Source organism: Narcine bancroftii, chromosome 12 (genome assembly GCF_036971445.1).
Source record: "Narcine bancroftii isolate sNarBan1 chromosome 12, sNarBan1.hap1, whole genome shotgun sequence".
NCBI classification, from domain to species: Eukaryota; Metazoa; Chordata; class Chondrichthyes; order Torpediniformes; family Narcinidae; genus Narcine; species Narcine bancroftii.
Genome location: NC_091480.1, coordinates 57,008,290 through 57,030,638, shown reverse-complemented (window position 1 = coordinate 57,030,638; position 22,349 = coordinate 57,008,290). Strand labels below are relative to the sequence as shown.

At 47.6% G+C, this 22,349-nt stretch overlaps 1 protein-coding gene across 2 annotated transcripts in view; it reads left to right on the top strand.

Moving 5' to 3' along the window:
* LOC138747101 (arf-GAP with GTPase, ANK repeat and PH domain-containing protein 1-like) overlaps window positions 1-22,349 on the top strand; it is a 451,715-nt gene that overhangs the window by 233,339 nt on the left and 196,027 nt on the right. For both annotated transcript variants that reach the window (XM_069906050.1, XM_069906049.1), the window contains exons 8-12: window positions 3,847-3,999; window positions 12,051-12,137; window positions 16,360-16,464; window positions 18,169-18,316; window positions 21,082-21,219. In XM_069906050.1, the coding sequence (XP_069762151.1) occupies window positions 3,847-3,999; window positions 12,051-12,137; window positions 16,360-16,464; window positions 18,169-18,316; window positions 21,082-21,219 (631 nt within the window). The remainder of the gene's footprint in view (window positions 1-3,846; window positions 4,000-12,050; window positions 12,138-16,359; window positions 16,465-18,168; window positions 18,317-21,081; window positions 21,220-22,349) is intronic.

Genomic DNA, 22,349 nt, shown 5'->3' with positions numbered 1-22,349 from the left:
TATGGGGAAAAGGCAGGTGGGTGGAGATGAGCCCATCATTGGAGCAGCCATGATCTCAATGAATGGTGGAGCAGGCTTGACGGGGCGAATGGATCACTCCTGCTCCTATTTCTGATGTTATATTCTTATCTAATGAGCTAATGGAAAGGGTTTTCCTTTCAAATTTAATTTGGAACCATTTTTTGATTAAGATATGATGCAGAAGGCCTCTGTGAAACATTCCCACGTGTGGGGACTTCTCACTGGTTCCCTGGCTAATATTTATTCTGAAGACAGATTATTCCGCTGCTGTTTGTGGGAACTTGCTGCGCACAAATTGGCTGCTGCATTTCCCACATTGCAACATAGATTTGTGCGTCACAAATCCTTCCGTCATTGCAAAGTGCTCTTATCTGTCTAGAAGGAGCACGAGGGGAGGAGGTTTCAAGCTCTGGGTCCTGCCAGGTTCTGCTGCTTCAGCAAAGAAAGAGCCCGAGACATGAATCCGTGTCCCTGATGTCCCACATTTTGTGTCTCACTCATCTTTGGGTTTTCCCCAGGGGCTTCGGTTTCCTCCCACCATTCGAAAAGCACCGGGGTGGGGGGGGTGGTTGTAGGTCAATTGAGTGTAAATTGGGAGGCACGGACTCATGGGCCGAAAGAGTCTGTTACTGTGCTGTATTTTTTTTTAAATAGATGAACAATTTGCACCTGTGAGTCAGGTGTGTAATCTAGGTGTTGCATGACTCAAGGTTCATGGTTGCTTTTATTGTCACCGAATAATTCATTAAAAACCTAGCATACATGGTATACTTTAACTACTGCCTGCTGTAAGGTGTTGCCTGCTGCCCCTTACAGCACGAGAGAGAGTCCCTTCAGAGTCATCGAGTATCTGTGGATTCACCTCCAACCTTTCCGCAGCCTCTGAAGCCGCACAGACTCCTCCTGTTCAATCCATCGGCCGCCCGAGCTCCAGCTCCGAACCTCAGGAAGTAGCCTTCAGTGCCCGAGGCCCCTTCAGGAGCCCTTCTTGCTCCCAGCACCCTCTCGAAACCCAGCTCTGATAGATACCTGGTTCCTGAGTGCCAGTCTCCAGCAGCCCACAGCCCATGCAGGTCCCCTGACTGTAAGTTGCCCACGGCCTGTGTGGGTCCCTTCAGCTACTGAGCCCTTCGCTGGTCTGCTTCCATCAAACTGAGACCTTCGCTGGTCTGCTTCCATCAAACCAAGCGGCGGTGATGTTTGATACACTCGTGGGCTGAAACTCAGGCCTGTTGTGTTTGCCATTAAGAGTTAACAATGAACTGTGTAAATCGCTGCTACTGTGGATCAATAGGATGCAGAGTATGTTCTTTAATCAATTAATCAGCAGATCAGTTCAAGGTTTCACCTTGGGACTGATTTGAATCAATGTTTGCAAGATGTATTTTGGGCAATAGTGTTTCTGACATCCGTGTCATGTTCTATTGTTGTTTAACTCAAACCACTAAGCAACCTGCACCAGTGGAGGTTCTCCTTCCTCAATACAAGTTCTTGTATGTTCAAGTTTTTTGCCATCTGATTATACCAGTATAACCAGGCGAAGCAACGTTGTCCGGTTTATGGTGCAGAACAGTACAATAAGCGCGCTCAGACATAGCACACATAAAAACATAAGAAATAGGAGCAGGAGTAGTCCATTCAGCCCGTCGAACCTGCACCACCATTGAATGTGATAATGGCTGATCTGATGGACTCATCTCCACCCACCTGCCTTTTCCCCATATCCCTAAATTCCCCTTCTATGTAAAAATCTATCCAACCTGGTCTTAAATATATTTACTGAGGTTGCCTCCACTGTTTCAATGGGCAGCGAATTCCGCAGATTCCCCACCCTCTGGGAAAAGCAGTTCCTCCTCATCTCCATCCTAAACCTACTCCCCTTGATCTTGAGGCCATGTCCCCTCGTTATGGTCTCCCCCACCAATGGGAACAACTTACCTGCCTCTATCTTATCTTTGCCTTTCATAATTTTATACATTTCTACAAGATCCCCTCTCATTCTTCTAAATTCCAACGAGTCCAGTCCCAGACGACTCAATCTCTCCTCATAAGCCAACCCCCTCATCTCTGGAATCAACCTGGTGAACCCCCTCTGCATCGCCTCCAAATCCAGGACATTCGTCCCCAAGTAGGGAGCCCAGAACTGCATGCAGTTCTCCAGATGTGGCCTCATCAGGACCTTGTACAGTTGTAGCAGAACCTCCCTGCTCCTCAACTCAATCCCTCTAACAATGACGGCCAACGTTCCATTTGCCTCCTCGATATCCTGCTGCACCTGCAAACCAACCTTTTGCGCTTCATGCACAGGCACTCCCAAGTCCTTCTGCACGGCAGCTGCTGCAAACATACAAATGATACCTATGCCCAGAACATAGGCACAGATATTAAAATAAATATTCTTATTCAGTCACGGAGAGTTGTTTTAGCAGTCATTTGGTAGTCTCACTATCCGTGGGAAGAAGCTGTTCCTCAGCCTGGTGGTGCTGGCTCTGATACTCCTGAATCTCTTCCCTGATGGGAGTAGCTGAAAAAAGCAGTGTGCAGGATGGAAGGGTCTTCAATGATTTTGCGCGCCCTCTTTAAACAATGGGGTCTGCATTCTCGCTCATTGTAAATGCAGGAGCTTATCAACGGGTTGGCTGAACATCAGGTAAGCCCAGTTGCATGCTGGGGCATCGATCGGGTTTAGCTACAAACAATTGAGCGCCAGCGACCTGGGGTTTGAATCTGGCGCTGTCTGAAAGGAGTTTGTAAGTTCATCCCCGTGTCTGCGTGGGTTTTCCCCAGGGGCTCTTATTTCTTCCCACCCTTCAAAATGTACCAGGGGTTGTAGGTTAATTTGGCACTACAGGCTCATGGCCCGAAAGGGCCTGTTTCTGTACTGTATGTCTAAATTTTAAAAATTAATTTGTGGGTGTTGTGAAGTGGGAACTGCTGCACCATAATCGCCCACAAACAGCAAAGTAGTGGCCACCAGGCATTGAGGGCACTGTGAGAAATGTCCTGGCTCCAATTTAGTAACTTACCTTGGGCCTTGGTTTAATGTCTCAGACAAATCTTTATAATTTTTTTAAAATTTAGACATTGAGGCCCTTTTGGCCCATGAGCCCGTGCCGCCCAAATACACCCCATTAACCTTCACGAGAAGTATGTTTCAAATGGTGGAAGGAAATCGGAGCCCCCGGGGAAAACCCATGCACACATGGGGAGAACATACAAACTCCTTACAGACAACGTGGAATTCGAACCCTGGTTGCTGGTCGATGGCACTATAATGGCGTTGCACCCACCGCTGCGCCAACAATGGCGCCCCAAAACCCAGAAAGTGCCACCCTTCCTGGAGGAAGGGTGCTGGAATCTGGAGCCAAACGTAAACCGCTGGAATAACTCTGCAGGCCTGGCCACATCCCTGGAAGCAGAGGGAGGGTTGTCCTTTCAGGTCATTAAGATCGAGCTGCTGAGTTTCTCCAGAAGTCTGTTTTTTTGTTCCATTGCATCTGGACTTGGGTGAAAGAGTTTGGCCAAGAGGTGTGCCCATCAGGAGGCCCCAGGCTTTTGATGTCACAAAGCACGACCCAAATGGGTAAACATGGGGTGACCCTTTTGCTTTTCACAAGGTCGTCCAAGATCGTTTTTTTTTATTATTTTCTCCACAACAGGAAGTTCAAAAGCAAACCAGTGTAATTGCAGGGAGGTGGTTTTAAGCACCTGCAGTCTTTCCCCTTGGTACATAAGGCCCTGTGAGTCTTCAAATCCAGTGGAAAAAGAGTGCCGAATCCTTCAGAATCTTTATCTCGGCTTTCCGCCATGCTGTATCTTTTGCAGGCAAGCAATGGTGGCAACGTGAGTGAGTTTTCCTCTTCCCTTCCATCCACTCCAAACATCAGCCATCGGGAACTGGTAACTGACATCACTCAAGTGTCCGGGACCCCTGGATCTGTCCACAAACATGCAAAGCGACGCCCCAGCCTGTTCGCGGTAAGTATTGTGTTTTCCTATTGTGTCTTGCACGAGATTATGGGAAAGCAGGCCAATTTCCACAGGTCTGCTTTCACAATTCCTTTACTGTCGTGTAATAAAAACAGTGCAATATTACGCAAAATTCGTTTTTGTTTGCCGTAAGGCAGACAAGATTCGCCATCAGCAGAAATTGCCAGAAGCGCCCCTTACATTCAAAGAAAGAGAAACAAGAGAAAGCCTCCCCAAAGTCACCGAGTGTCTGTGGATTCTCCTCCAGCGTTCCCGCAGCCTCAAAGAGTCCAGTCCTAACCATCCAGCATCCCAAGCTCCAGATCTGAACCTGCAACACGATCAAGAACCTCGGCACAACTCTCACATCCAGGTTCCGAAACCTGGTTTCCCTTCAGCCAGTTTTGAGCCAGTCTCCAGCAGTCTGCAGCCTAGTGTGAATCCCTCGACCACAGTTGCCAGCAGCCCACAGTGGGATCAGTGTGGAGACTGATACGGGGCTGTGGGGAGAGAGCAGGGCAGTGGGAATCAGTGTGGAGAGAAAGTGGGGCAGTGTAATCAGTGTGGGGACATACAGGGTTGTGGGGAGAGAGCAGGGTAGCAGGATCAGTGAGGGGATACAGGGCTGTGGGGAGAGGGGGACAGTGGATCAGTGTGGGAACTGATACAGGGCTGTGGGGAGAATGGGGCAGTGGGATCAGTGTGGGGACTGATACAGGGCTGTGGGGAGAAAGTGGGGCAGTGGGATCAGTGTGGAGACTGATACAGGGCTGTGGGGAGAGAGTGGGGCCATGGGATCAGTGTGGGGACTGATACACGGTAGTGGGGAGAGAGTGGGGCCGTGGAGACTGATACAGGGCTGTGGGGAGAGAGTGGGGCCGTGGGATCAGTGTGGGAACTGATACAGGGCTGTGGGGAGAGAGTGGGGCCATTGGATCAGTGTGGGGACTGCTACAGGGCTGTGGGAAGAGAGTGGGGGAGTGGAATTGGTGTGGGGGCTGATACAGGGCTGTGGGGAGAGAGTGGGGCAGTGGAATCAGTGTGGGGACTGATACAGGGCTGTGGAGAGAGAGGGGGACAGTGGATCAGTGTGGGGACTGATACAGGGCTGTGGGGAGAGAGGGGGACAGTGGATCAGTGTGGGGAATGATACAGGGCTGTGGGGAGAGGGGGACAGTGGATCAGTGTGGGGAATGATACAGGGCTGTGGGGAGAGAGTGGGGCCGTGGAATCAGTTTGCATATACAATGTACAATTTTCTGTAGCTAGTGATTGCTTTTTCTAAATTGCTGCAGAATTGTTCACGGTAACTGAATAATTATGGTATCACGGACATATATGTGGTCATATGTTGCCCGAACGACATTCAGCAGCTCCTACCTGTATTGCCGATGTTTCAGGCCTGAGCCCTTCTTCAAGGTATGAGTGGGATAAGTGCCACTGGTACCACAGGCAGCTTGGTCAAATTGGGGTAAAGGGCCAGTGTTTGGTGCTGTATGGCTCAATGGCCCTGTACAGCTGAGGAGGACACTGTTGGAGGCTTAATTCTACAATGCAACACATTGGTTTGGACAACATGACAGGAGGGGTGGTGGGAATGTGTGAGATGGAGGGGGCATGAGGGAGGGTCATGTGGCAATCAGGAAGGGGCAGTGAAATGGGTGGTTGGTGCCTGCCCAACCAGTGAATAAGATCACGGTTGACCTTGAACCTCAGTACCATTTTTTCTTCTCTGGCTCCGTATTCCTGCATAATCAATGACTGAACCTCCACACCCTTTCAGGTGCACAAATTCCAGAGCTTCACCAGCCTCCGAATAAAGACATTCCTTGTTGTCTGAATGGCCTGAGATGATGTTTCCCAGTTCTAGATTCCCCCAGCTGGCGAAAACATGATCCCTGCTTCTACCCGTGTGATTGAATTAACCCGGTGCTGTAAAAACACAAAGCTGGAGAAACTCAGCACGTCAAAGAATATCCTTTGTTACGAGCCCAAAGGACCCAAAACCCAGCAGCAATAGACATTCACCAAGACAAGTGGTTTTTAAAACAAAAGTTATTTTTATTCAACTGCAAACATGAAAATAGAATCAAACTTTAACTTAACTCTATACTTATACTATACTCTATACTAACCCAAATTACCCCCTTCTAATTCTAAGTGCACGTGTATGTAATGTGTATGTGTGGATTTAAGAAAAGTTCTTTGGTTCACAGTTCAATCTCTCTTCTCCTTCTTCCAAGTTCTCTGGTTGCAGGCAATTCTTATATTGTGCACAGAATTTAACAGGTATAAATTTCACCAGGCTTGGTGCTTGAAAGGTAAATGTTTACTGCTCAGGAAGGTTCTTGTAGGGTTTGCAGAGAGAGATATTTGCTGCTCCAGGATTTCCACAACTGAGGTACCACCACTAGTCACCTCAGGGTCTCACTGATGAAACTTGCCCCATCAAGGTCTTCCAGATGGTAACCTCTTTCTTTCAGGTTATGACAGAGTTCTATTCCTTTGTCTATTTCAAGAGAAACATCAGGCAGATAGCACTTCCAGCCATCTACTGCTCAGGAACTTGCTTTCATCAGCTTCAAACAGTTTTCCCTGTACTGCACTTTACAGTTTCTTGTCAGTTTCCCACACACTGACTGACTGACTGACTGAGCTGTTAACTCAACTTTCTCTCTTTTCCAACTGAAACTCCAAAGAGAGCATGTGACTCGTGTCTTGCCAAAACCCCACCTTCTCCAGCAAACAACAGGAGTTCTTTCTTCTTCTCAAGTTGTTATCTTAGGTAAACAATCCAGGAGTGCCCTTTCTGTATACTCTGTCAAAAGCCTTGAAAAGAGCTTCCACTAGTCATCCTGTCTCCAGTTCCAAACAATGGTCATTCATTTTATGACATCAGTTCAATTAACACCTACTTGTGAAAGGTGCTTACATTCTCCAAGAGATCTTCAATATTTCTTCAGTCTTTCAAACATGTTATTCTTTGGCTCAGATTCTATGTGAATCAGGATGTCCATAACCCATGAATTAGTACAGCCAATTCTTAGATCTTTGAACTGCAATCCACTTAATAATAACATGTAGAAATAGTAAACACTGAGCGAGGAATATTGGTAATTCCAGATTATGCGGCTCTCTCCCTCTGCTGGCTCACTGTTGCTTTTCTTTGTTTTTGCTGTCTCTCTCTCTCTATTCCCCTGTCTCTCGCTGTTATTCTCCTTTCCCCTTCTCTCTGTCTCTCTCTCTTTCCCTTGCTTCCCCCTTGCTCCCTGACTCCCCTGCTCCTTCCTCACTTTCTTGCCTCACTCCCTGCGCCTCCCTCCTCACCTTCACATCTCTCTCCCTCCCCTTGTCCCGCTCAGCCTTTATCTCTCTCTCCCCTCCCCTTACTCTCTCTCCTCTCCCCCTTGTCCCTCTCAGCCTTTATCTCTCTCCCCTCCCCTTACTCTCTCTACCCTTTATCTCTCTTTCTCTCCCTTCACCTCTCTTTCTCCCTCTCCCCCTCTTTCTCTCATTCCTCCCCTTTCTCTCCCTCTGCCCTTTATCTCTCTCTCCTCCACTCTCTGTTTTTATCTCTCTTCCTTTCTCTGTCTCCCTCTCTCCCTCCTCATTTCTACCCTTTATCTCGCTCTCCATCTCTCTCTCCGTCTCCCTTCTCTCTTCCTCTCTCCATCTCCCCCTCTGTCTCTCACTCACTCCCCTTACTCTCTCTACTGTGTATCTCTCTCCCTCTCTCTGCCCTTTATCTCTCTCTCTCCCCCTCTTTCTCTCCCCTTACTCTCTCTCTACCCTTTATCTCTCTCTGCCTCTCTCTCCTCCCCTCCCTCTCTCTCTGCCCTTTATCTCTCTCTGTCTTTTTCTCTCCCTCTCTCTCTCTCTCTCTCTCTCTTCCCCCCCCCTCCCTTTCCTGGCAACAATCACTATACCTTTGCATCACCACTCTTCAGGAGAAGCATCAAAAGTGGCTTCAATTCCTGAATGAGATGAGCAATGGTTTTCAGTCAACAATGAGAATGAAGCAGATCAGTCATGTAGCTGGGAGACAGTCACCAAGCAGCAGTCAAACACAGGAGTGGCCAATCCACTTGCTTGCTGTTATTTTTGACAGAAACACAAGAATTGCAGACACTGGAACCTTGACAAGCCGGAGGGACTCAGCAGGTCAGGCAGCATCCGTGGACATGGTCAACATTTCAGCTCGGGGGGGGGCCTTTATCGAGACCCAGAATCGTTGACGGTCCATTTCTCATAAGAGCATAAGAAACAGGAGCAAGAGTCAGCCATCCAATCCCAACCTTGGGAAATCTACCCAACCTTGTCTTAAATATATTTCCTGAGGTAATTTCCACTGCTTCAATAGGCAACGAATTCCACAGATTCTCTTCACAGATACTCCCTGACCTGCTAACTTTTCCCCATTTTTTTTTACAACTGAGCAGTCATTTTGATTTGTGATTCAATTTTTCTCCCCCCCCCCCCCACCTGGACAAATAACATTTTGAGCAAAATAAACCTCGCAGAGTTCATCCCACACTCATAAGTATTGATCCAGTTGTGCAGTTCTCTGAAGCAATTTTTTCTTCCACAACCTTGTCCCTCCTTCACAGTCTTCATTAAGGCTTTTGCTGCTGACCTAGATTTGTGCCTGAACCTTTGGTCCTGAACCTCTGCCCCCACCCTTAAAACGAGGTCTCATTGTCACAAGATCACAAGATGTAGGAGCAGTTGGCCCATCGAGTCTGCTCCTCCATCCCGTAACCCCTTGATGCCCTGACTAATCAAATACCTGTCAATCTCTGCCTTAAATACACCTAACGACCTGACTTCCACAGCCACCTGTGGTAACAAGTTTCACAGACTCACAACCCTCTGACTAAAGAAATATTTCCACATCTCTGTTTTAAATTGACACCCTTTTATCCTGATGTAATGCCCTCTTGTCCTAGAATCCCCGACCATGGGAAATATCTACTCTGTCCAGGTCTCTCAGCATTCAAAATGTCTCTATGAGGTTCCCTCTCATCGTTCTGTACTCCAACAAATTCAGTCCAAGAGCCGACAAATATTCCTCATATACTAATCCTTTCATTCCTGGTATCATTCTAATAAATCTTCTCTGAACCCTCTCCAATGCCAGCACATCTTTTCTCAAATACGGTGCCCAAAACTGTACACAGTACTCCATATGAGGTCTTTGCGGCACTTACAATGGGATCCCGTTACCAGGCTTATCTTCCCCTCTCTGCCTCCTGCCTCTGTGACTCTCTTGTCCATTCATCCCTCCCCACCAATCGTTCCACCCCCCCCCCCCCCACCGGCCCTTTCCCCTGTGGCCGCAGGAGGTGCCACACGTGCCCATGCCTCTTCCCTCATCACGGTCCGGGGCCCCAGACAGTCCTTTCAAGGGAAGCAACACTTCACTGTGTATCCACAGGAGTGATCTACTGCATCTGGTGCTCCCTTTGTGGCCTTCTCTACATCAGAGAAACTGAACGCAGACTGGGAGATCACTTTGCTGAGCACATTCACTCTGTTCTGCACCAGTGACAGGGACCTCCCAGTGGCCAACCATTTCAGTTCTGTGTTCCACTCCCATACTCATGCATCTGTCCATGACCTTATGTACTGTCCCACCAAGACCACCTGCAAATTGGAGGAATATCACCTGATTTTCCATTTGGGCCCTCTCCAACCGACTGACATTAATATAATCTTCTCCTAACCTGCTCTCTCTTCCCCCTCCCCCCTTCCCTTCCCCTTTCCAGTTCTCCTCTCCCCATTCCCCCTCCCTTCAACCAGCCATTCCTCCTCCCCTTGCTTACTGCTGTTCCCTCCCTCCCTTCTCCACCTATCACCTCCTGCCTTTGCGATTACATCCCCTCCCCCCAATCTTTTGTTCGGATGCCTGCCGACATTTTCCATACCTTGATGAAGGGCTCTAGCCCGAAACATCGGTTCTGTATTTTTACCATTGCTATATATAGCTGGAGTTTCTCCAGCTTTGTGTTTTCACTCCAAGTGAGGCCTCACCAGTGCCCTCTAGAGTCTCAACTTCACATCCCAGCTCTTATATTCTATCCCTCTAGAAATGAGCGGAAACGTTGCATTCGCCTTCTGCCCCACCGACTCAGCCTGGAGGTCAACCTTTAGGGGATCCTACACGGGGACTCCCAAGTCCGTCTGCACCACGGAATTTTGAATTTTCTCCCCATCTAAATAATCGTCTGCCCTTTTATTCCTTCCACTAAAGTGCTCGACCGTCCACTTCCCAACACTGCATTTCACCTGCTACCTCTTTCCCCATTCTCCTCATCTATCCAAGTCTCGCTGCAGCCTTTCTGTGTCCTCAGCACCACCCACCCTACCACCTATTTTGGTGTCACCTGCAAATTTAGCCACAAACCCAAATCATTTATATACAATGTAAAGAGAAGCAGCCCCAACACCGAGGCCAGCAGAACACCACTGGTAACCGGTTGCCAACCAGAATAGGATCCCTTTATTCCTACTCTCTGTCTCCTGAAAGGACCCATGCGAGTACCCTTCCTGTCATTCCATGGGCTCTCATCTTGATCAGCAGCCTAAATACACAACATCCACTGCCTCTCCCCTGTCTGTCCTACTTGTGATCTCTTCATAAAATTGTCCATGATATACATTCACTAAGATCATCACACCAGGTTGTTCTGATTGGGATGATACACTGACATCTGGTGAGAGCTCCTCTCATCCTTCTAAACTCTACAGTCCTAGCCCACTTTAGTATGGCCTCATATGGCAAATTCTCTCAAGGCTATCGTACTATTTGCTCTGTTAATTCAAGTCAAGTCAAATCTGATTGCACAAGTACAACCTGATGAAACAGCATTCTCCAGTCCTTGGTGCAAAACATGCAGACACAAAACCAGACATAACACACACACAGACAAACAATACAGATGCAGGACAAGTGTTCTTACATATAAATAAATATTATTTCATGACTAAGAGTCTGGGAGGGTCAGTGTGAGCAGTTCCTTTGGTCGTTCACATTCTCACTGCCCGTGGGAAGAAGCTGTTCCTCAGCCTGGTGGTGCTGGCTCTGATCCTCCTGTATCTCTTCCCCGACGGAAGCAGCTGAACGATGCAGTGTGTGGGGTAGAAGGGGTCTTCGATGATTTTGTGCGCCCTCTTCAGACAATGATCCCAGTAGATCATGTTGATGGGGGGAGGGAGACCCCAGTGATCCTCTCTGCCGCTCTTATGATCCTGTGGATTGACCTCTGATTCATTTCTCTGCAGCCGGCCAGGACGCTCTCGATAGAGATCCTGTAGAAGGTTGACATGATGGTAGCCGGTAGCCTTGCCTGATTCAGCTTTTTAAGATAAGGTTCAATTCATTGTCATGTAATAAAGACAGTGCAATATTACATAAAATGTGTTTTCATCTGCCATAAGGCAGACAGATTCGCCATCGGCAGAAATTGCCTGAAGCGCCTCTTACAGTCAGAGAAATAGATGTAAAAGAGAGCTCCCCCAGAGTAACTGAGTCTCAGCAGATTCACCTCCAGCGCACCCGCAGCTACAAAGTCTAGTCCAAACCATCAGCAGCCTGAGCTCCAGATCCCAACCTCTGACACAGTCAGGAACTTTTCCACACCTTCGGCACCCCCTCGCATCCTGGTGTGAATCCCATGACCGCAGTCGCCAGCAACCCGCACCCTGTGTGGGTTCCTCGCCACGAGTTGCTAACAGCCTGTGTATTCTTCAGCCTCAGAGTCAGGAAAGGCAGTTGCTGTTTTGCCTTCCTGACCAGTGTGGAGATGTTGAGTGTCTATGATAGGTCACTGGTTGACTGGACTCCAAGGAACTTGGTGCTCTCTACTACAGACTTGTTGATGTGTAGTGGAGGGTGGTCATGCCTTGTTGCTTCTGCAAATTAATGAATCATTTATTGCCATTACACTGTGATATTGACTGGCACCGTGTTGACCATTCTGTAACAATAACAGGGGGAAGGTCAGGCTGCAGCTTTTGTTGAGGACAGGCCCTTCAACCTTTCTTTTCTGTTCTCCCCTTAGGCTCGGCGAGGAAGCGATACGGAGAGGCGGAGCCTCGACAGTAAGTCGGATAACATTGGTAGTGGCCGCGCCATCCCAATTAAACAGGTAGGTTTCAGCCAGCCCTGCAATCCAACCCCAAATGAGTTGCCCTTGCTTCATCCCAGCTCCTCACCTTCACCAGAGAGAGGACCCTCCCCGCACCAGGGGCTGAAATGCACAACCAGGTGGATTACTGAAGCAACCAGCAGTCATGGAAACTCTGCATTTGACTTACCACTGCCTCCATCGGGCTGAATATCATCAGCAGGAAGAGCAGAGGAAGGCAGGGGGACGTGGAACATAAGAACATCAGAAACAGGAACAGGAGTCGTCCATCCGGCCCGTCAACCCTGCTCCACCGTTCAATGAGATCATGACTGATCTGATGATGGGCTCATCTTCACTAACCTGCCTTGTACCCATATCCCTTAATTCCCTAAAATGTAAAAATCAATCCAACCTTTACTGAGGTCACCTCCACTGCTTCAATGGGCAGCGAATTCCACAGATTTCCCCCCCACCCTGGGAAAACCAGTCCCTCCTCATCTCCGTCTTAAATCTACTCCAATGAATCTTGAAAACCTGTCCCCTATTTTTGGTCTCCCCCACCAGTGGGAACAACTCCATCTGATTGATCTATGCCTTTCATAATTTTATACGTTTCTGTAAGATCCCCTATCATTCTTCTAAATTCCAGCGAGTCCAGTCCCAGACGACTCAAATCTCTCCTCATGGGCCAACCCCTCCTCTGCACTGTCTCCAAACCCAGTACATCCTTCCTCAAGTATGGACCAGAACTGCACGCAGTACTCCAGATAACACTGGACAACAATTTTTTTTCAAAAGGTTTGCTTCCTGGAAAAAATTTGGAATCATTATAGACAACTTCAAGCTGAACATAAAGATAATTTCAGATTTGCTGTAACACATAGGAAGTTGGAGAAACATTTAGATGTACGTACAGCACGGTAACAGGCCCATGAGTCCATGCTGCCCAATTTATCCCCCATTAACCTACACACCCAATACATTTTGAATGATGGGAGGAAACTGGAGCCCCTGGAGAAAAACACACACAGTTATTAACTTTTATTGAATTTAGCATGTTTTATCACATAATGATGCTCTCAGGTTGACTGCTCATGTTGTACAACAAATGTGAGGAGCCCAGGATTTGTATTGTCTCGGTCACCAATTTTACAACTGAACTAGAGCTCATAGGCTTTCTTAATCAGTGCAGTCACGCTGCGTCTTTGAGCCTTAAGCGTATACTTGCCACAAATGTAACAGAATGTATCGCAGCTGTTGGACATTGACAAGACATTTCTACTGTATGGAATCTTCCTCAAGGTAATAAATGCTATTGTTAAGTACAATCACCTGAAGAACATGTGCATCAATCTATATATATCAATGTAATGGACAGCATCTGTATACGTGAGCTACTTTTATAGCCTGTCTGTATTTATCCTGACTAAGCATGCCCAGGCCTAAGATAACAGGGGCGGCACAGTTAGTATAGTGATTAGTTCAACATTGTTCCAGTGCTAGCGATCAGGACTGGGGTTCAAATCCCACACTGTCTGCAAGGAGTTTATACATTCTCCCTGTGTCTACATGGGTTTTCCCTGGGGGCTCCGGTTTCCTCCCACCCTCCAAAATGTTCTGGGGGTAGTAGGTTAATTAGGTGTAACACGGGCTCATGGGTCGAAATGGCCTGTAACCATGCTGTACGTCTAAATTTTTAAAAAATGTAATTTAATATTTGCATAGCACCTGGACTGAGTGCATGCCCAGGGCATTCTTGGACTGACCAAAATAGTTTGCTTTGTGGGCAATATACTAGTGGACTTAAAATATGACAGGAAATCACAAAAATACGTTATATCTAAAAAAATGATACTTGATAAGAAAATTTTAAGGTGATTTTTGTGATCAGCAGCCCCAAATCCATAAAATACACCCAAATGTGTTCAGGAAGCAAAATCTTCATTGTCCCATGTAATCTGGAAGTCAGACATCGAGATGCTAACTTTCAGAAAACATGAAGGAACTAAAGAGGGATCAGACAGTACGGAGAATCACACATCCTCTCTTTGACTGCTCAATGCACCACTGGGAGGAAGAAACTCAGGAGGATGCCAGGAGATTCTTCAATAAGCACCGCAGAGTCAGAGGATCAAGCCCAGACACACGTGCAGATCCTTCTCCTGCTACAGTCAAGGTGGTCGACGAGAGAAAGGAACTCCAAGTGATGAAGAACCAGCAAGACTCACTCTTGGCCTCAGAATCCTCCGTGATCATCTTACCATCCAGCCTTCGCTCGGCAGAGCAGGGCGAGACGTGCTCACATTATATCTTCCAAAAGGTTCACAGAGGGAGCTCTGTGATCCACGGCTTTCAGGGAAAGGATGGCTCAGTCACATCGACACACACACTGAGGATCTGCAGGTCCTTCTGTTCTGTGGTCCCACTGACCTCTGTCGACTTAGCAAGCAAAGGACTGATATCCAAATCCAGTTCCTTCGTTATAAATCATTCCATTGCTTCACTCTTCCTGGTCCACATCACCTCCTCCAGCTCAATATCCCAGCTCTTGCCCTCCACTAATTCAGCATTGCATTCAAAAACTGCAGATAGCTCCATGTTCTTAAACAGACAGATGGATGTGGGAAAAATGGAGGGTTACGGGTGTGAGGTAGGAAAAGATTCAATTGTTGTGGTGTAGGCTGGCATAACATTATGGGCCGAAGGGCCTGTTCTGTGCTGTAATGCTCAATGTTCAGATTACAAAACAGCTATTGTGCCCAAACAATCCAGCTCAGTGATTTTTCTTACCTACAACACAGTAGAACTGATTCTGACCATTGAAACCCGTGCCACCCAATTGACCTACAACCCACGTATGTTTTTGGAAGGTGGGAGGAAACCAGAGCCCTCCCCCCCCCCCCCCGGAAAAACTCACCCAGACACGGAGAGAATGTACAAACTCCTTACAGACAGCTCAGGATTCGAATCTAGGTCGCTGGCTCTGTAACAGTGTTGCGCTAAATGTCCCAACCCTCAGCACCAAACACAGATGACACTCAGAGTGGAGGCGTTGTGGACAGCGAAGAAGATTTTTAAAGCTTGCTGAAGGATCTGAACCAGCTTGGAAAATGGGCTGGAAAATGGCAGATGGAATTTAATGCAGACAAGTGTGAGGGGCTGCCTTTTGGAAGGACAAATCAAGAAAGGACATCCACAGTAAATGGTCGGGCACTAAGGAGTGCAGTAGAACAGAGGGATCTGGGAATACGGATACATAATTCCCTGGAAGTGGCGTCACAGGTGGACAGGGTTGTAAAGAGAGATTTTGACATATTGGCATTCATAAATCAAAGTATTGAGTCCAGGAGTTGGGATGTTATTGGAATGTTGTATAAGACATTGGTGAGGCCAAATTTGGAGTATTGCGTGCAGTTTTGGTCAACTAACTACAGGAAAGATATCAATAAGATGGAAAGAGTGCAGAGATGTTGTCTGGACTTCAGAAACTAAGTAAGAGGGAAAGGTTAAACTGGTTATTCCCTGGAACGTAGAAGAATGAGGAGAGATTTGATAAAGGTATTTAAAATTATGAGGGGGATAGACAGTGTAAATGTAGGTCGGCTTTTTCCACTGAGGGTCGATGAGAATCAAACCAGAGGTCTTGGGTTAAGAGTGAAAGGGGAAAAGTTTAGGAGGAACTTCTTCACACAGAGTGGTAGAAGTGTGGAATGAGCTTCCAGCTGAGGAGGTGAATGTGAGCTCAATTTTAACATTGAACAAGAATTTGGGCAGGTACATGGATGGGAGAGCTATGGAGGGCTATGGGCTGGGTGTAGATCAGTGGGACTAGGCAAAAAAATGGTTTGGCATAGACTAGAAGGATCGAAGGGGCCTGTTTCAGTGCTGTAGTGTTCTACGGTTCAAACAAGAAAAGAGTGCTGATTTTATTTTCCCAATCTGCTCCCAGATCTCTTTGAGCTTCATGCACTGTTCCAGTTTCAACTACAAACCGGGAAAACTAATTCCACAGCCGCTCAGCTGTTGTCCAATCTTCTGTTATAAGTATCTTTTGTTTAATGCGACCTCCACGGGCCTGTTCATCCTGGCTTATCCTTGCACCATTTGGGACAAATCCCAACTGTCACCTATGCGCTGTGACAATAAAGGTCCCGAGTTCACAGATCACTCCTCAGCTAAGGGCTCTGGGGCACGCAGGTTGGTTCTCACGGAGCAGCCTCATGGATGTGTTTCCTTGCAGGGAGTGTTGTTGAAGAGAAGTGGAAACACCCTAAACAAGGAATGGAAGAAGAAGTATGTGACACTCTGCAACAACGGGATCTTGTCCTACCATCCCAGTTTGCACGTAAGTAGACTGGAAGAGCTTTGGTTCGTGGTCGAGGCAGAGGTGGCTTTAACCAATTTCTGCTGTTCCTGGGTGGTCGGAGGGAACCATGCCGACAGCACTATCCTTCACCAACACACTATGCAATAGACCACTCATTGATGGTCTCTGAAAGGGCTCCAGGAGAACACAGAGGCGTTTCAAGACTCCCAGATGTTGTTCTGGTTAATTGGAAGCCAAGTAGCTTCTATTTTCTGAAGTAAAACATGAAAATCTGCAGACACTGGTTGAAGTAAAAACACGACGCTGGAGAAACTCAGCAGGTCAAACAGTGAACTTTATGTAGCAAAGATAAAGATACAGAACCCACGTTTCGGGCTTGAGCCCTTCATCAAGGTACGGACAAAATGTAAGGGTAGAAGGGGCAGAGGGAAGGGCGCGTTCCCAAAGACAGGAGGCGATAGGTTAATGCCATCCAGTTGGAGAGTTCCCAGATGGAAAATTAGGTGTTGTTCCTCCAATTTACAGGTTGTCTTGGTTTGACAGCACGAGACCGTGGACAGATACATCAGCACGGGAGTGGGGCACTGAATTGAAATGGTCGGCCACTGGGAGATCTCTGCAGGACTGTGGTCCTCCCCCTGCCACTCCCCCCCCCCTCCCCATAATTTTGTTTGGGCACCTGCCAACATTTTGCTCATCCCTTGATGAAGGGCTCAAGCCTGAAATATGGGTTCTGTATCTTTATCTTTGCTACATTAAAGTTCACTGTTTGACCTACTGGGTTTCTCCAGCGTCATGTTTACTTCAACCATGGTGTCTGCAGACTTTAGTGTTTCACTCCTGATTTGATGGGAAACTTTTCCATTTCTCACCCATTCCTCCCTGAATCCCACTTTGGAGAGCATGTCTATCGGGTCTTCTGGCCCTGGTACATCAGACGTATCCCTTAAAAAAAAACCCCACTCCAGTCTCCCTCAGTGACTCCCCCGGGGACTCTCTCAGTGTCTCCCCCACCCACCAGGTCCCCCTTAGTCCCCCTGGGGTTTTCCTCAGTCAGTCCTTGAGGATTTCCCTCCATCACTTCCCGTGTCTCTCTTCCCAAGGATCTCTCTCCATCACTCCCCAAGGTTTTCTCTCTCTCTCTCTCTCTCTCTCTCTCACACACACACTCTCCTTCCCATCTCTGTCTCTCACCCTCTCTCTCTCCCATCTCTCTCTCTCACATACTCTCTCTCCCATTTCTCTCACACACACTCTCCCATCTCTCTCTCACTCACACTCTCTCTCTCTACCCCCTCTCTCTCCATCTCTCCCTTTCTCACTTTTTCTCTCTCTCTCTCTCCCACCCTCTCTCTCTCTCTCTCTCTCTCTCTCTCTCTCTTTCTTCCCCCCACCCCCCTTCGATGGTCTACTTCAGTGTCCCTACGTGCTGGTCCTTTGCCATGTCCGCAAGAGGCTTCCCTCTGCCTTTGCCCCTATTCCGCTTGACGGACTCCCTCCATCTCCCCAAGGGGTTCAGTGGTGTGTGAATGGATTCCATCAGGGTCGGATGGAGAGGGGGAAGACTCTGCAACTGAGATGGGAGCATGGTCTATAACAGGTGTGGGGTCACTTCATCCACTTTGAACCCCAGATGAAGTTGTAAGTTATGTCAGATTCTCAGACTAAGATCCTTGTAAATCCTGGTGGCCCCTGCTGAATTGTTTTTGCCTTTTGGTGCAGGATTATATGCAGAACATCCATGGGAAAGAGATTGACCTTCTCAGGACCACAGTTAAGGTTCCGGGAAAGCGCCCACCACGTGCTGTTTCAGCCAGTGGCCCCTCCACTAGCCTGAATGGTCTCATGGGCAGTGGACAAGAAAGTGTGGGTAAGTGCAGGGTGGCACATGGTCAAATTCAGAGTTCAGATTTATTGTCAGAGTACATACGTGACATCACATACAACCCTGAGATCTGTTATCCTGCAGGCCAGGTAGAATTACTACTTGTTGGCAGCTGTAAACTGTGCTCAAGTAGAATGAAATCTGAACAAACTGACTGTGCAAATACAGAAATTATAAATATTCAATAATAAATAATGAGCAAAGTGAGAGTCCTTAAATGGGCCCCTGATTGAGTTTGTCATTAAGGAATCTGATGGTGGAGGGGGAGCAGCTTTTCCTGAACCTGATGGTGCGAGTCTTGTGGCACCTACACCCACCTCATTCCTGATGGCAGCAGCGAGAACAGAGTGTGTGCCGGGTGGTGTGGATCCTTGATGATTGCTGCTGCTCTCTGATGGCAGCGTTCACTGTAGATGTTCTCGATAGTGGGAGAGGTGGAAAGACCAGTCTAGGATGAAAACATGGTGGGGGGGGGGCGGGGTAGGGAGGAGAGGGGAGGTTGAGAGAAAACTCAGAAAGATGGAAACTATGGAAGTGGATCGGCATTTGGTGGGGGAGGGGGGGTACCTAAAATTGGAAAATTCAGTGTTCATGCTGTTTGGATCCAGGAAGAATATAACGTGCTGTTTCTCAACCTGGATGAGGCCGGGGATGGACACGTCTGCATGCGAGCAGTGAAAAGAATTAAAATGGCTGGTGACCAGTAGTCCATAAGTTCCAGACTGCACTCAGGGCAGAGAGCCTGTGATCTGTGCATGTCTTGTGATACCTTGGCCAAACTTTGACACTGGAGGAGCCCAAGGTTAGATATTCAAAGTTCAAATTTATTCTCAGAGTGTATGCATGTCATCACATAGACACCTTAAGTGAGTGGGCAAAGGTCTGGCAGATGGAGCATAATGTTGGCAAATGTGAGGTTATCACTTTAGAAGGAAAAATAGATCAGAAGATTATTTAAATGGCAAGTGATTGCAGCAGCTGCCGTGCAGAAGGACTTGGGAGGGTTTGTGCATGAAGTGCAAAAGGTTGGTTTGCAGGTGCAGCAGGATATCGAGAAGGCAAAAGGTATCAGCAGTAATCATCAAGGATCCACATCCCCCCAGCACACACTCTGTTCTCGCTGCTACCATCAGGAAAGAGGTCTAGGTGCCACAAGACTCACACCACCAGGTTCAGGAACAGCTGCTCCCCCTCCACCGTCAGACTCCTCAATGACAAACTCAATCTCAAGCTCCTTTTACAATGCCTCTTCAAGGTGGTAATATTGGAAAAATATTTTTTTTAAAAAAAAAGGTGGGAGTATTGCACCTTTATTGCTCTGTTCTGTGTAAAAGGTATGAAAACGGAATGGGGGTGGGGGTCATTGTAGTCCCGCCTTTAAGACGGCAGCAGAGGTTGTCACAGCGCCGAATCGCTGTTCAGTGTTTAAAAAAGAAGGCAAAGTCGGCTTAATGATGAGTCCATTTTGTGGGATTTGTGTGTAAGAAGAGCCAGGGACTCATTTAAGGACTTTTACTTTTCACTTTATTGATTTTTTTAAATTCTTTCTGTATTGCAGTCAGTTTGCTTACATTCATTATCTGTTTACATGCTCGCGCTGTGTACAGTTTATTTTTTTGCACTACCAATTAGTGGTAATTCTGCAGCGCCCGCAGGAAAAGAGAACCTCAGGGTTGTATGTCATCCCATATATGTTCTCCAGCAATAAATCTGACATCTGAAAAAATCTGGGACTTTGGCCTTCATTGCTGTTCTGTGTAAAAAGTACATATTGAATTTAGGAGCAGGGAGGTGAGGCCACATCTGGAGAACTGCGTGCAGTTCTGGTCTCCTTACTTGAGGAAGGATGGACTGGGTTTGGAGGCAATGCAGAGGGGATTCACCAGGTGGATTCCAGAGTTGAGGGGGTTGGCCTATGAGGAAAGATTGAGTCGTCTGGGACTGGACTCACTGGAATTTAGAAGAATGAGAGGGGATCTTATAGAAACATATAAAATTATGGAAGGCAAAGATAAGATAGAGGTAGGTGAGTTGTTCCCATTGGTGGGGGAGACCAGAACTAGAGGACATGGCCTCAAGATCCAGGGGAGTAGATTTAGGACGGAGATGAGGAGGAACTGCTTTTCCCAGAGGGGGTGAATCTGTGGAATTCACTGCCCATTGAAGCAATGGAGGCGACCTCAGTAAATAGATTTAAGACAAGGTTGGATAGATTTTTACATAGTCAGGGAATTAAGGGATACGGGGAAAAGGCAGGTGGGTGGAGATGAGCCCATCATCAGATCAGTCATGATCTCATTGAACAGTGGAGCAGGGTCGACGGGCCGGGTGGCCGACTCCTGCTCCTAATTCTGATGCTCTTGTTCATACAACCCTGAGATCCTTTTTTTTCCTGGAGAGCTTAATAAGTAATTTGGAAAATGAGGAGAGAGAAGAAACAGGAAAAGCAGCATTATGGGATGGCGGCTCTTGATTGCAACAGTTGGTTGCAGGAACAAAGAAATTGTTTATGTCTTTTCATGTCTTGAATATAGAGGAGGGTTCTACTCCCTTCCAAAGGGCAATTCCAAATGAATCTTGTGCCCTACAATATGGCCAGGTCTGAGTTTGGTGCTATTTGAATGCAAGAGCCAGAGTATGAACTGTGCTGGGGCTGTGGTGATGAATGGTGTTCTTCACTGCAGCTAGGTTGCTTTACTGTCAGGACACCGAAGACTCAATAACGCTGCATGTTGTCTCTTGCCCCATAGACTCACTACTTTCCAGCAGTTTAGACCCTGTTGCTGAGAAGGCAATCAGCAGTGATGCCAAGGTCAAAGGGAGCCTTCTGACCCGCTACCCCAACATCAGTGGTGACCAGTGGAGTGAGAATATCTTACAGACTCCGGGTAAGCAAAAACCTTCAGATCTACAAGTTATGGCATGTTGGTTTACCTCTGACAAGCAGCAAAAGAGATGAAGTAAGAAAGATCTTCCAGTCTTTCAACTGGATGGCATGATTAGCCACAGTGCTGTTACAGTAAAATCACAGTAAACGCTGGAGGAATGCGGCCGGTCTCGCAGTGTCCACAGGAGGTAAAGATACATTACCGACGTTTCGGGCCAGAGCCTTTCCTCAAGGTGTGAGCGAAAAGCAGGCAGGCGTCTGAATAAAAATGCTGGTGGAAAGGGAAGAATGAGAGGTGGGGGGGAGAGTCCAGACCAACAGACAAAAGGTGTTAATTGGAGGCGATAAGAGGAGAGGAGAGGAAAGGTGCGAATTGATTTGGGGAGGGGAGTTGTTTGGGGCCTTATGAGGGGAGACAGGGAAAAGGGAAGAGAGAGAAAAAAAAAACAGAAAGGTGACAGGGGGACAAAGATGGGGGGGTGAGTTTAAACAGAAACCAGAGAAGTCGATGTTAATGCCATCCGGTTGGAGGGCGCCCAGTCGGAAGTTGAGGTGTTCCTTCAATTTGTGGGTGGTCTCAGTCTGGCAGTTCATGAAACCATGGACAGACATGTCAGAAAGGGAATGGGGTGGGGAGTTGAAATGGGCGGCCACTGGGAGATCCATGCTATTTGTGGTGGACAGAACCGAGGTGGTTAACGAAGCGATCTCCTGGTCTGTGCCCAGTCTCTCCGATATAGAGGAGACCACAGCGGCAGCACCGGATGTAGTAGACTGCCCCTGCAAATTCACAACTGAAGTGTTGTTTCACTTGGAAGGACTGTTTGAGTCATGGATGTGGTGAGGGAGGGGGTGTGGGGACAAGTGGATCATTTCCTGCAGTCAGAGGCGTAAGGGACGATTGTTGGGGAGGGAGGAGTGGACAAGGGAGTCACAAGGGACAAGGAAGTCCCTGCATCAGGACTCCTCGCTCTCCTTTTCTTCTCTTTCCACCAGCTTTTTAATAGGCTCCTTGCCTGCTTTTTGCACACACGTTGAGGAAGGGCTCAGACCTGAAACATCAGTAATATATCTTTTCCTCCTGTGGATGCCGCGAGACCAGCCGAGCTCCTCCAGCATTTCTCTGTGTTT